Source organism: Lynx rufus, unplaced genomic scaffold, assembly GCF_022079265.1.
Source record: "Lynx rufus isolate CCGP_SWC_20201006 ecotype Redwood Valley unplaced genomic scaffold, mLynRuf1.p SCAF_4, whole genome shotgun sequence".
Taxonomy (NCBI): domain Eukaryota; kingdom Metazoa; phylum Chordata; class Mammalia; order Carnivora; family Felidae; genus Lynx; species Lynx rufus.
This window is the reverse complement of record NW_025814856.1, coordinates 66116180-66130940: the sequence shown is the minus strand read 5'-3', so window position 1 is coordinate 66130940 and position 14761 is coordinate 66116180. Positions and strand designations below refer to the sequence as shown.

General features: G+C 46.1%; 1 protein-coding gene across 1 annotated transcript in view; it reads left to right on the top strand.

Annotated features, from left to right (window-relative positions):
• COBL (cordon-bleu WH2 repeat protein) overlaps positions 1-14761 on the top strand; it is a 172365-nt gene that overhangs the window by 21736 nt on the left and 135868 nt on the right. The window contains exons 5-6 of the mRNA XM_047095215.1: positions 4095-4192; positions 7502-7576. Coding sequence (XP_046951171.1) covers positions 4095-4192; positions 7502-7576 — 173 coding nt within the window. The remainder of the gene's footprint in view (positions 1-4094; positions 4193-7501; positions 7577-14761) is intronic.

Genomic DNA, 14761 nt, shown 5'->3' with positions numbered 1-14761 from the left:
GCAGAAGATGCCCCGTTTTCCTTTTCACCCGTGCCCACTGGTGCCCACGAGGTCCAGCCTGTCTGCTGCAGAATTTGGGGCAGTGTAGATCGTGAAGTCTAATCTTTTCTGCCGTAGAAGCGTATATACATGATCATTCTGGCTTTTGGACTTCTTCTGACATTTATCGTAAACTTTACATATGCTCACATACACCTATATTTACACGTACATGCACACGTATACATGGATACATATAGTCACATTGGAATTTTATTTAAATGTTTTTATTTATCTATTTTTGAGAGAGAGAACACAAGCAGAGCAGGGGCAGAGAGAGGGCGAGACACAGAATCGGAAGCAGGCTCCAGGCCCTGAGCTGCCAGCACAGAGTCCAACGCGGGGGCTGGAACCCATAAACCACGAGATCATGACCTGAGCCGAAGTCGGATGCTTAACCGACTGGGCCACCCAGGCACCCCTGTATGTTGGAATTTATGTGACCTCTTTGAACTGTCCACACACACACACACACACACACACACACACCCAAGTTCATTCAAGTCCCGGTGAGTGTTTGTCTTTTATGTACAAAAGTTTAATGAAACAGATCTTGGTGTTGGTCTGGAAACACAGCCCGTGGGTGTGGGCTCTGACACTGCGGTGGCCCAGGCCACCCTGCACACTCCTTGTCTGCTGAGGTTTACTCCGTCCTACCGTGCAGACAAGTCCGGCCGACAGAAGGATCCTCCCCCGAGAAGCACGGTGAATGGCCGTTGTTTGGGGCAGGAACCTCCTGTCTGTGAAGGCTTCCTCAGTTCACCCGGGTCTGATCTGGGGCAATAGGCAGACGGAGGTCAGCACGGCTCCGATCGGCGCTGTGCACACAGGCTCGTGACGGGCCGCACATCTGCAGGATGCAGGCCTACGTCTCCTCTCGTGCTTGCTCGCTCGCTCGCGCCTGTGTCCTGGCCGCTGAAGGGCCCTGACCTTCCATTTTCCTCGTCCGGAAGAGTGAGTGGTTTGGATGAGCTGGTTATTTTAGGGCCCCTGCAGCCCCATTCCATCCCCCCGCGCCGCTCCGTTCATCTCTGTTGTTCTCCGAATCCCGTTAATGCTTCGGCGCAGTTGTGTGCACGCTTACAGATTGAGCACATCCTCCTCGAAACTTTGATTCGTGTTTAACTTCTAGTAAATCAGCGTAAACCGGACGAGAACAGGTTCTGGGCTCAAATTGTGTGTTTGGAACCAGAGAGTGTATGTGTTCTCCCCACCGGGCTGTGTGTCCGTGGCCAGGTCCTGGCTGTGACATGTGGCGGCCACCTGCCGACACTTGGGCTGACGGGAACACGGAGGGACACCCAGTGCTCTGGCTCCCTCCTGCATTGTCTGCCGGGGCCCAGAGGCCTCACAGAAGGCGCCTCTCAGTACAGAGTCGCCAATCCCTTGCCTCCGCACCTAAGGCCATCCGCCTGGGGGCCCTGCTGCCTCCAGACAGCCACCGCCTGCGGCCACACAAGAGAGTGCCTCTCAGATCACCGCCCCTCGGCCTCCAGTCTTGCGGACTTGGTGACCAACCTCTACTGCTATTCAGGGAGAGAAAAAAGAGGCTTGATTGCGCGACAGTTTCCTGATCAGTCTGTCATTTCCGTGGTTGGTGTAATACCTGGTGTGCCAGTGACACGTTCCCTCGTTCGCCTGCCGAGTTCTATGATACCACACATTTACTACCTCGGCCTCACGTGGCCCTCAATGCTAGACACACGATCGATTATAAATACACCTGTCGACGCCTACTGTTGTTCACCTGGGTGTAGTTTTACCACAGCTCAACCTTTGTAGCTCGGTGCCTGGTGCGGCGGGTTTCAGTGCAATCAGCTGTGAAATCTGTGCACACGCCTGTGTGTGTGTGTGTGTGTGTGCGTGTGTGTGTGTGTGGATGCATGCCTCGCGATGGAAGTCGCTCGCTCACTGATCTGGATCGGAGGGCACCAGTGGCTTGGCTGGAGTCGCCTGCACGTAACCGAGAGCCTGGGCCTCGGCACTAAACCCCGGGCCTTGGCCACTCCCAGAAGAATTTAAGGAATGAGGGTGCTTGGGTTTTACTTTGCTGGGGAGGCAGCATTAGCGTTCATGCGTTTGCTACTAACGTACCAGCTCTCGTGTGTGTGCTCTCATCGGAGGATGAAATTCTAGGCCAGCAGATAAAGAAGCTCCCTGCTGCTTACCTTGTTTGGGTTGATGTTCTGACAGCAGACTGTGTGATCCCAGTCCAGATTTTCCTACCCGTGGATTGGCGGTCGGGCTGTCCAGCAGCTGGCAGTGGGCCAGGAAGTTCATCTTTCTGTCCCTCAGGAACACCCCAATGTCCCCCCCTCTTGGCATCTCTGGGTGCCTTGGAAGAGAAGAACCGGATGAGTTCATGACAGAGGCCTGGCGTCGGGTGGCAAAGCGGTGTGCCCTCGGCGCTCCTGACCCCCGTTCTGCTCGTTCTCAACCACAGCCCGGCAGCAGAAGCACCGGGGGTTAGCGGGGAGTGAATGCGGGGTGCTGGGCCCTACCCCAGAGGCAGGGGTCTGGAACTGGCCCAAGTCCTCAGTGACGCCATGATGCCGTCAGCTGCCTGACAAGTCTGGCTTCGACGTCCTCGTCTGGGGACTCCTGGAGAATGTCATCGGGAAGGAAGACCTTCGGGTTGAGGTCGTAGAAAGCAGATCTGGAAACACGAATCCTGGCAGGTCACATAGGGTTATGTCAGCTACCACCTGGGTAAACCATCGCGGCCAGTCCATGTTCTGGAAACGAGTGGCCTTTTTTAAGCCAGAAAGCTATTGATTTATTTTATTTAGTAAGCGTTTGTACCTCACTCATAATTCCAAAAAAGGGTGTTTAACACAGATGGCCCGTCCTAGTCACCAGTCATGTGTGGCCCTTAGGCACGTGGAGTGTGGCCAGTCTGAGCTGAGATGTGTGCTGTGACCCACACACTCAGCACCAAAATGAATTAAAAAAAATTTTTTTATGTATGTTTATTCTTGAGCAAGAGACAGAGTGTGAGCAGGAGAGGGGAGAGAGAGAGAGAGAGACACAGAATCTGAGGCAGGCTCCAGGCTCTGAGCTGTCAACACAGAGCCCAACGTGGGGCTTGAACCCATGAACCGTGAGATCATGATCTGAGCCAAAGTTGGACACTTAACCGACTTAGTCACCCACATGCCCCACCACCAAAATGAATTTAAAACGTCTCATTAATGGGGACCCTGGGTGTCTCAGTGGGTTAACAGTCTGACTTTGGCTCAGGTCATGATCTCGCGGTTCCTGAGCTCAAGCCCCACATTGGGCTGTCAGCTCAGAGCCCTCTTCAGATCCTGTGGCCCCCTCTCTCTCTGCCCCTACCCTGCCATCTCTCTCTCTCAAAAAACAATTTCATTAATAATTTCTTTCTCAGTTATTTCATGGCATGATAATATTTTAGAAATATTAGATTAAACAAATACATTATTAACATCACACCTGGTTGTTTTTGACACAGCCTCTAGAGAATATAAAACAACGTGTGTGATTCACTTCATTTTTCTAGTGGACGGTTCCACCCTAGAACTGCTTGATTGATTTGTTTTTATCATTCATGCACAGGGTTCAATCCCACCCAGAGGAAAATGCCACCCAACTCACTGAAAATTGTGAGAACCTTTAGTGATTTCATAAATGGGACTTGGAGGCTTTGAGGTGGCTTGAAATGCTTTTTTTTATTAAAAATTTGCTTCCATTTATTTATTTTTGTGAGACTGACCACAAGCAGAGGAGGGGCGGAGAGAGAGAGGGAGACACAGAATCCGAAGCAGGCTCCAGGCTCTCAGCTGTCAGCACAGAGCCCAACGCGGGGCTCGAACCCATGAACTGTGAGATCATGACCTGAGCCGAAGTCAGACAATTAACTGACTGAGCCACCGAGACGCCCCTCAAAATGCTTTGAAAGAAATAGTTGCTGGTTTGTCCTATAAAAACCAAAATAAAGTTTAAGGGTGGAAGACTCATTTATCAAGATGTTTAAAGTGTGGTGTTTAATCTCATTCCATAGACTGATAATAACGATACTTTTCTTTTCTCCGCAGAAACCTTTAGAAAATCATCGCTTGGCAACGATGAGACAGATAAAGAGAAGAAAAAATTTCTGGGATTTTTCAAAGTTAATAAAAGAAGCAGTAGTAAGGTAATGGGCTGAATACACGTATGATTCTGCGTTACGTAAAAATAGTTGCGTGGGATGTTTGTACTCACCCTGTCTTGGAATTTTTCTAAATATTTGTAGGAATATTAATTTCTTCAGGTGAAAGGGAACTTATTCATATGCAGGAAAGTGACTGACATACATCCAGACTTGATTCCTAAAGCAGGGTGATAATGTTGTGTTTGCCAGCGGGACCCAAAGCCACGAGCCCTGCTCTGCTGGCTCGTGCACGGCACCCGGTGTCAAAAAGGTATATTTTGCTAATCCCTAGTATTTGCTCCTTCCTAGTAAGTGAAACTAAAAGGACAAAAGCGGTCCGGCCACTGGCGGGCTCTGATTCCATATTTGTATCCGGTTCCAGGCAGAGTGGGAGGGCAGCCTGGTGCTGGTGAGAAACCCCTGTGCCCACCGCCCGGACCTGTGCATCTCATTTCCCCGGTTCAGGAGGCCGAGGGAGGGGACGGTTCACATCGCTTTGCTGATGAGGACGGGAAGCAGGAAATAACGGTGCTCGGGGTCCGGGCTTAGATCCGGGCTGCACAGCCCGCAGCACCCCCGGCCCGCGGTGGTTTCTGGTTCAGAGGAGGGGGGGGCAGCGAGCTCCAGGGTGAAAGCCAAGGTCAAGTGTGGCTCAGGAGCTTGGCCTCCCGCAGGTGTCTGTTGCCTTTGGCAGTGACCCACACACACCGGCTCATTTTCCTCTTCGTGTGTCCTGATGCTTTGATTTTGGTTTTTTGAGTCTCTTTTTTGTTACTGGTTACATGCCCTTTCCCTGATGTTGCCAGGTGTCCTTTGAAAATCAGTGTTCGTCGTACTTCTCTCAAGATCCTTGGTGCTTTCCTTCTCTCTATCCCGTATTCCCTCCCAGCCCCTCCTCCCCCTTCCCCCTTCTCCTTTCTCTCCTCTCCCCCTTCCTCATCCCCTCTTCCTTTCTCTCTCCTCCCTCTTCCCCCTTCTCCTTTCTCTCCTCTCCCCCACCCCCTCCTCCTTTCCCTCCCCTCCCCTCCTCACCCCGTCTTCCTTCCTCTCCCATCACCTCCCCCCTTTCTCTTCCCTCCCCTCCTCTCTTCTCCTTTTTTTTTTTCTGATCAGGTCAGGATTACTTGAAATTACAGATTCTGACTTTTGCGTTTGAATTTCCCTTCACTCTATAAATGTGGGGCTTCTGGGTTCCTGAAATTTGGGAGATCACATTTTCCAAGACTGCGTTCCTCGCTGTCCTCCTTGATCCTGATGGAACCAAGTCATAGTAAAACCTACCATTTCCTCACACGGGGATCTCAAGAGTCCTCTGGAGTCTTACTCCTTTGGAGGGAAGGAGCTGCCAGCAAAGCCAGTAAAAAAAAAAAAAAACAAGAAACGCTTTTGTTTTTAGCAAAATAAGGTCGCCTGTGGCGTGGGGGTGGGAGGCTGCCTGGCTTACGCCACCTCCGGGGACCCTGGGAAAATGCCAAGGCTGCGGGACTCTTTCTGTCCTGGCGTCTTGGTGCCGTCCCCGTCAGGCTGCGCTTAGTTTCCCTTCTCCTGCACCTCCTCTCTCCCTTACTTTGTTTTATTTTGCCCTCGACTTCTCTTACCGGAGTATCTGTGGTTTGTGGCCCCAGCCTCTCCAGGCCTTGTTCCTCTTCGCTTCCTGGATTGAGAGGCTGTGCTAAATGCAGCTTAGCTTCGTCTTCTGGAAGCCTTCCGAGGGGTAGTATCCAGCCCATTGCACAGTCGAGGAAGCACAAGCTGCATGCCCCTGAGCTGACCACGGTCCGAGTCCACACCGGCCTGTCCTTCCAGTGCCCTGGCTCTTCCTCCCTTACTCCCACTGTACTTGGTTCACACTTTTCTTCATGAATCCTAGGAGGGTTGGGTGAAATCATTACTTTTTTAAAGTTTTTTTTAATACTCTATTTATTTTTGAGAGAGAGAGATAGAGCATGAGCGGAAGAAGGGGCAGAGAGAGAGGGAGACGCAGAATCCGAAGCAGGCTTCAGGCTCCGAGCTGTCAGCACAAAGCCCGATGCGGGGCTCGAACTCACAAACTATGAGATCGTGACCTGAGCCAAAGTCAGACGCTGAACCGACTGAGCCATCCAGGCACCCCGGGCAAAATCATTAAGTGATTCCTAAAATGTTATGATGCCAGATAGTCTGCACACATCTCAAGAGAACAGAGCACTGAGAATGGAGAAATGCCAAGGCAATTTGAAGCTAACATAGGTCTTTGCAGTATCTCCTTAAAAGCAAAAATATATATACGTGTGTGTGTGTGTGTGTGTGTGTGTGTGTGTGTGCATGTAGTCTCAACAAGAATATACTTAAGGGATAGCATTTTGGCTGAAGTAGCTGAGGGTGCATATCTCTCCTTATTATAAAGCTTTGGTATCTTAGGGGCACCTGGGTGGCTCAGTCGGTTGAACGTCTGACTTCAGCTCGGGTCAGGATCTCACGGTTCATGAGTTTGAGCCCCATGTTGGGCTTAAATGCTGTCAGCCCAGAGCCCGCCTGGGATCCTCTGGTCCCCTCTCTCCCTGCCCCCCACTCATGCTCCTCTCAAAAAATAAAAATAAAACTTTGGTATTTTCATTTTTGGTATTTTAAACTTGGGGGTTTCATTTTAAAACATGGTAATTTTCTACTATTTGGACATTATTTATTCTTGTAACTCAGCAGTTCTGAAAAAGTACCTAAGAATCACCCTAAGACCTCACCTAACAATTGGATTCTTGGGTCTTCTCCCCAGAGATTTTCATGGGGGGGGGGGTGTCAAAAGCTGTATCTCCTGCTGCGCCCTGTGATTCTGTAGCCGGTGGCCAGTGAACCATCAATGCGAAACATCGTTCTTCACGATGGAGCGAGATACCATGATTGTTTATCTTTTGTGGACAGAGAGTGAGATGTTCAGTGAATTATTTCTGCTGCACTCACTGAGCAGATTTAGAAAGCCCCAACCAACACTTGTTACTTAATTGGTTTCGGAGCCCACTCATTCGGCCCAGACGCACTAACTACTGTTTTCTTGTGCGTTTTCCAAGCGGACGATATGCTTTTGGGAAAATGCAAAAAGAAAATGCCTCCCCGTGAGTCATGGATTTCACAACCAGTTTTCAGATCAGTGAGCACTTTGGTTAGGGGCTTCTGGGTTCCTGAGTGGAGGGATGAGGCCCAGGATTCCCATCTAGAGTCTGCTGCCTTGAGGACCACGCTGGTATCTTTGGCTGCAGTAATCGCTGAGGATGACTTTCGACCTGGGCTTGCTTGACTTTTGACCTGGAGATGACCTGACGTGTGTCTGTGTTCCAGGCGGAGCAGATCGGGCGGTGCGGGCTGGACGGCGATGGGGACCCGTCACGGTCGGCTTTGGGAAGGGGCTCGAATGTGAGTACTAACCCCGCAGGGGCTTCTTGCTAACCGGGCGTGCTTCTCGCTGCTTCAAGGAACCTTCTAAAAATGGAATCCTAGATTCGTTTGGTTGTTAGATTTTTGTGCTTTCAGTCTGGATAAATGCACAAAGCTGCACATGGGCTACTCGGTTACCTGCCCGTGCTACTCCTGGAGCAGGTACCAGTCCGCACGGTCAGGAGGATCCTCGCTTAGAAGGACTGAACTTACACTCTCCGGACTCACTCCTGTACGCTCAGGAGGAGCTGATGGTTTGGGGGCCACCTGGACCTCTTTCCCACTCTGAATCCACCAGTTCCCAAACTCCTCAACTACGCTTTGAAGGGAAATTTATTCAAGTTTTATGTATTTATTTTTTTAGTTTTATTTTGAGAGAGAGAGACAGGGGAGAGAGAGGGGGAGAGAGAGAGAATCCCAGGCAGGATCCCCACTATTCGCACGGAGCCCGATGTGGGGCTCAAACTCACGAACCATGAGATCATGACCTGAGCCGAGATCAAGAGTCCGACGCTTAACTCACTGACCCACCCAGGTGCCCCGAAAGGATTTGTTAAAACTACCTGTGCCCTCATGTTTCAAAGTTGGCATGTAAAACTTTTCTTCGTAATTAAAAAAATTTTTTTCACGTTTACTTATTTTTGAGAGAGAGAAAGAGACAGAGAGACAGAGTGCGAACAAGGAGGTACAGAGAGAGAGGGAGACACAGGATCTGAAGCGGGCTCCAGGCTCCGAGCTGTCACCATAGAGCTTGACATGGGGCTCAAACCCACAGATGACGAGATCATGACCTGAGCCCAAGTCAGAAGCTTAACTAACTGAGCTACCCAGGTGCCCCAAACCTTTTTTTCACGATTTTAAATACTTGAAGGAAAAGAATTCATAGTATGTTACAAATACTGACGTTTAAAGTATATCTAATAAAGATATGCTTTACCATCACATTTTAAAAATTATATGGGCAAAACCTTTCTACAGCGATAAGAAATTTTGCATTATTTTCCTTTTCCGTTCTGCCAGTCCTATGTAATATTCTGTTCTAGTCAATATATATTTTTTGCTTAAAGGTCTTTCATAAAGGCTTAAATGAAATGTAAGATAAAAACGTCTATCGAAATTGGATTCTTTTAAATTTCACGTGATCATAAAGCTTTAAGTAGAAAAATATTCTTACAGATTAAGTTCACATTACAGCTGCAAATAAATAAAAACAGTATAAATATGTTATGGCTTTTGATATATAATTGTTGAGCATGAAAATTCACTTTTTTAGAAGTTTTTTTATTTTGAGTGGAGGAGAAGGGCAGACAGAGAGAGAGAGAGGAGTCCCAAACAGGCTCCATACTGGCTCAGCACGGAGCCGGACACAGGACCCAATCCCACAGACTGTGAGATCACAATCTGAGCTAAATGAAGAGTCAGACGCTCAACCAACTGAGTCACCCAGGTGGCCCTGAAAAGTTAATTTTTTTGAAAAGATGTCACCTTTTAATAAGACAAAAAGTATTTTTTTCCATTTATTTAATATATCCATTAATGAACATAATTTATGGATAAATCTAGATAAGCTTCCACATTAATTTTGGGACTCTTTTATATTAAGCCTTGAAAAACATTTTACATAAATAAGTCTACAAAGAAGGAAAAGTTCAGTTGTCTGCAGTTCCTGCAGGTTATTCACAGAGTGATCTATTGTGAAAATGGTTTTGAATGGACTTTTTTTTTTCTTAATTTTTTAATGTTTGTTTATTTTTGAGAAAGAGACAGAGCGCGAGCAGGGGAGGGGCAGAAAGAGAGGGAGACACAGAATCCGAAGCACGCTCCAGGCTCTGAGCTGTCAGCACAGAGCTGACATGGGGCTCAAACCCACGAACCGTGAGATCATGACCTGAGCCAAAGTTGGACACTTCACCGACTGAGCCACCCAGGAGCCCCTCGAATGGTGTTTTATCTCTACCTGATTAATGATTAAGTTCTTTTCAAATTTGTCAACAGACAAGATTTGGAGGCCATTTGACTGGTAAAGGACTTGTTACTCAATCACCCTGGAGTTATTGACTTCTGGGAGGTATAAGAAAAACCTTAAGCAGACTTATCAAATAATAATTATACTCATTCCTTGTAGGCATTTTTTAAAATACCGTTTGAAGACTTCCTTCCTGAAGGAACAAATGTGATAGAAACAGGTGTAGACATCAAATAATATATGTGAAGAATTAAAAATTTTTTCTTTATGTTTATTTCTGAGACAGAGAGAGACAGAGCATGAGTGGGGGAGGGGCAGAGAGAGAGAGGGAGACACAAAATCTGAAGCAGGCTCCAGGCTCTGAGCTGTCAGCACAGAGCCGGACGCGGGGCTTGAACCCACAAACCATGAGATCATGACCTGAGCCGAAGTCGGTCACTCAACCCGCTGAGCCACCCAGGCACCCCATACGTTTAGGTATGATGTAATTATTGAAATGATATGCATTGTTTCTAGATAAAAGTGTAAAAAGTAAAAAAGACCAGTTTGACATCATACTCTTTTTTTTCCTTGTTCTATTTTTCTGTAGTCTCAAGTTAGACTTCCCAGCTGCTGATTTTACTAACATGTTGATCTGGGCTGGAGAGTAGCAAAGTTGACCGTTTTCTTTTTCTTATTTTATGGAGATACAGTTGACGGGGAACATGCTGTTATTTATAGGCATACGACATAATGATCTGATGTATGTATGTACCATGAAATAATCACCACAGAGAGTATAATGTCCCCACTCCCCAAGATATTGTGACTCTAGGTGGTGATGGATGTTATAGGCACTTTCTGAACCTAATATATTATCAGCAGGGTTCAAGGAAATTGAAATATTGTCAGCATTCCCTCACATTTGCCAATATAGTGGTTTTTTTTTTTTAATTTTATTTTATTTTAGAGAAAGCAAGAGAGGGAGAGCACGAGTTGGGCAAGGGGCAGAGGGAAAGAGAAAGAGAATCTCAAGCAGGCTCCAGCCTCAGTGCAGACCCTGACGCGGGGCTCGATCCCGCGACCCTGGGGATCATGACCTGAGCTAAAATCAAGAGTCAGACACTCAACCGACTGAGCCATCCAGGCGCCCCGCCAATACAGCGTTTTTTAATGAAATTAAAAAAAAAATCTCATCCCAAATTTTATTTTATTTTACTTTATTTTATTTTATTTTATTTTATTTTTTAACGTTTATTTATTTTTGAGACAGAGAGAGACAGAGCATGAACGGGGGAGGGCCAGAGAGAGAGGGAGACACAGAATCTGAAGCAGGCTCCAGGCTCTGAGCAGTCAGCACAGAGCCCGACGCGGGGCTCGAACTCACGGACCGCGAGATCATGACCTGAGCCGAAGTCGGACGCTTAACCGACTGAGCCACCCAGGCGCCCCTCATCCCAAATTTTAAATCTGTTTTTGTCAAGATCTGGGGCTTATAGCCACTTTGGTTTATGGAGAAAGTTTGCCCTATAAACAAATTGGCAAAACAAGCCCTTATTTTCCAACCAAGAAGCCAAATCAAATTGGGTTAAAAAAAAAACTCACATCATACTTTAAAATTTAAGTGAATGTGTTAATACATGTCCCCATGACAATAATATGACTTCTGAATCTAACAGTAGATGTGTGGAAATGTTTCGGTTCCTCACATGTCACTTTAAAAACATAGGCGTTTAATGTCCTGAACTTAATGCTACTTTTCCCTTTTAATGGTCATGGGTTTTTTTCTTAATTTTAATTTTTTAAATTATTTTTTTATATTTAAATTCAAGTTAACACAGTGTAGTCTTGGCTTCAGGAGTAGAATTTAGTGATTCATCATTTACACAGAACACCCAGTGCTCATCCCCAAAAGTGCCCTTTTTTTTAATTTTTTTTTTTTACATTTATTTATTTTTGAGAGACAGAGAGAGGCAGAGCACAAGTGGGGGAGGGACAGAGAGAAAAGGAGACACAGAATCCCATGCAGGCTCCAGGCTCTGAGCTGTCAGCACAGAGCCCAACACGGGGCTCGAACCCACAAAGCGCAAGATCATGACTTGAGCTGAAGTCAGATGCTCAACCGAATGAGCCACCCAGGCGGTCCCAAAAAGTGTCCTTCTTAATGCCCGTCACCATTTAACCTACCCCCCACCCACTTCCCCTCCAGCTACCCTCAGTTTGTTCTCTGTATTTAAGAGTGTCTTATAAGTGCCTCCCTCTCTATTTGTATTTTGTTTTTCCTTCCCTCCCCCTGTGTTCATCTGTCGTGTTTCCTAAATTCCACATGTGAGTGAAATCATATGATCTCTGTCTTTCTCTGACTGACTTATTTCACTTAGCGTAATACACTCTAGTTCCATCTACGTTGTTGCAAATGGCAAGATTTCATTCTTTCTCATCGCCCTTTTTTAAAGTGTATTTCTATTTAAGAGCGAGAAAGAGTGCTAACATGCATGAAAGCAGAGGAGGGACAGAGAGAGAGAATCCCAAGCAGGCTCCACGCTGTCAGCACAGAGCCGGGCACAAAGCTCCATGCCACGACCCTGGGATCCTGACCTGAGCTGAAATCAAGAGGCGATGCTCAACCAGTTGAGCCATCCAGACGTCCCTTAATGGCTATATTTTAATGCTCTGTGCAAATCAGCTCTCAGCTGTCAAGACAACCAAATCTCATTGGTTTCCAGTTTGAGGAAGGATTTACACGTGGCCGGAGCTGAGGCTGTACTTGAGCTAGATGCGGCCGCAGGCACCTGTCCACAGAAGTGCCTGTAACCATTCTTATCTTTGTCTAAATAACCCTGAATAAAATTACCTAATGATTTTTAAGACAATCTCGCCTTTAGTTGTGTAATCTACGCAGGTTTTTACCTGCCCTGACCACATCAGCAATGCCATTTGCTTTGCGAAAAAACAGACTTAAATCCACTGAGAATGGCTTGAAATGTCCGTTGACTCATTAGTCTGTAATTTTGGTCTCAATTTTGGCTACAAATTATTGGATAATGTCTTCTAGGAGCGCTTGGGTGGCTCACTCGGTTGAGCATCTGACTTTTGATTTTGGCTCAGGTCATGATCCCGTGGTCGTGAGATTGAGCCCTGTGGCGGGCTCTGTGCTGAGTGTAGAGTCTGCTTAAGATTCTCTCTCTCCATCTGTCTCTCTCTCTCTCTCTCTCTCTGTCTCCCTCTGCCCCTCCCTCATTCGCGCACATGCACACGTGTTCTGTCTCTTTAAAAAAAAAAAGTCTTCCAATATTTCATACACTCTATAAGCTACATTTGTGTTTGAGTAAGGAGTCTATTTAATTACACTAGAGGGCTTGGCCGCTCACACCTTTTTACTTACTACAGTTAAGTATTACAGCTTTTTCTACAGCAAAGAATGGCCACATAAATTTTGTTGTGGGCGTTGCTAATCTGTGTGAGTTTTTTTCTCAGTGCAATGTAAGAAAATACATTTATGATATAGATAAATAGAACCTAGGCAAAAACTTCATAGGAACTGTTCAAAGCATGTATAAGAAAAATTATAAAATTCCACAGAGGCACACAAAAGTAGAATTGTACATGTGGAAGGCATACCGTGTTCTTAAATATGAAGATTCAACATTATTCTGTTGATTGGGTTTTGTCATAGAGCTAAATAAATTGGTTATAAAGTTTACTTGGAAAAATAAACAAGCAATAACTAGCCGGGAAAACTCTGAAAGGCAAGGAGGGTGGAAAAGCCTAACTAGTTTTAAAATGCTTCTTAAGGGGCGCCTGGGTGGCTCAGTCAATTAAGCGTCTGACTTGGGCTCAGGTCATGATCTCGCGGTCCAATCCGTGGGTTCGAACCCCGAGTTGGGCTCTGTGCTGACAGCTCAGAGCCTGGAGCCTGCTTTGGATTCTGTGTCTCCCTTTCTCTCTGCCCCTTCCCTGCTCTCACTCAATCTCTCTCTCTCTCTCTCTCTCTCTCTCTCTCTCTCAAAAGTAAATAAACATTAAAAAAAAAACTTTTTTAAAATAAATAAATAAAATGCTCCTTAAGCCTCTGTAATTCAGACCGTGTCATATTGGCCACAGTAGCTCAGTGGAACCCAATAGAAAATCTGGAGCGAGTTGAAGACAGAAATTGATATACAATTTGGCCACGTGTCAAATCAGTGGAGGAAAATAATCTTATTAATTCAGGAATTTGAGATCACTGAATAGCCCTACAGAGAAAGATAAAATTGTGTACGTTTTCACCATAAATATGAGGATAAAAAACAAATGAATCAGAAATGTAAATGTAAAAATTGAAACCATACAGTTACTAGCAGAAAATAGGAGTGAATTCATCTGCAAATTGAGAGTAGGGGATACTTTCCTAAACACTGGTGAATTTGACTGCAAGGGAAACTAAATTCTTGAATGACAAAAGAGAGGGAGAGAAGGAGGGAAAGGGAATGTTATAAGCAAAGTAAATGTCCAGATGATGAATGTGGGACCAGGGCTCTTAGAAAAGCAATGGCAACCATAAATAAGTGAAATCATAGGGCATTTGTCTTTCTCTGTCTGACTTTATCTTATTTAGTGTGATTCCCTGTAGGTCCATCAACGTCAGTGCAATTGGCAAGATTTCATTTTTTTCTATGGCCGAATAATATTCTGTCATACATCTTTTCTATGCATTCAGCTATATATGGGATCAAAAAAATAAAAAGCAAACAGAAATGGACTCATAAAAACAGAACAAACTGGTGGTTGTCGGAGGGGTGAGGGTGGGGGGAATGGGCGAAGTAAGCGAAGGGGATTAAGACGTACAAGCTTCCAGTCACTGGGAAGAAAAATACAGCTCAGAGAATGTAGTTGATAATATTGTAATAATGTTGTACAATGTGACACTACACTTATCGTGGTGGGCATTGAATGATGTAGAAACATGTTGATTCCCTATGTTGTACACCTGACACGAATACAACATTGTGTATCTACTTCAAATTAAAAAAAAAAAAAAAAGAACGAAAGAAAGAAAAAGGGGGCTCCTGGGTGGCTTAGTCAGTTAAGCGTCCGACTCTTGGTTCTGGTTCAGGTCATGATCTCACGGTTTGTGTGTCGGACCCCCACATTGGGCTTGGGATTCTCTCCCTCCCTCTCTCTCTGCCCCTCCCTGGCTTGCTACCTCTCTCTCTCCCTCCCTCCCCTCAAAAATAAAT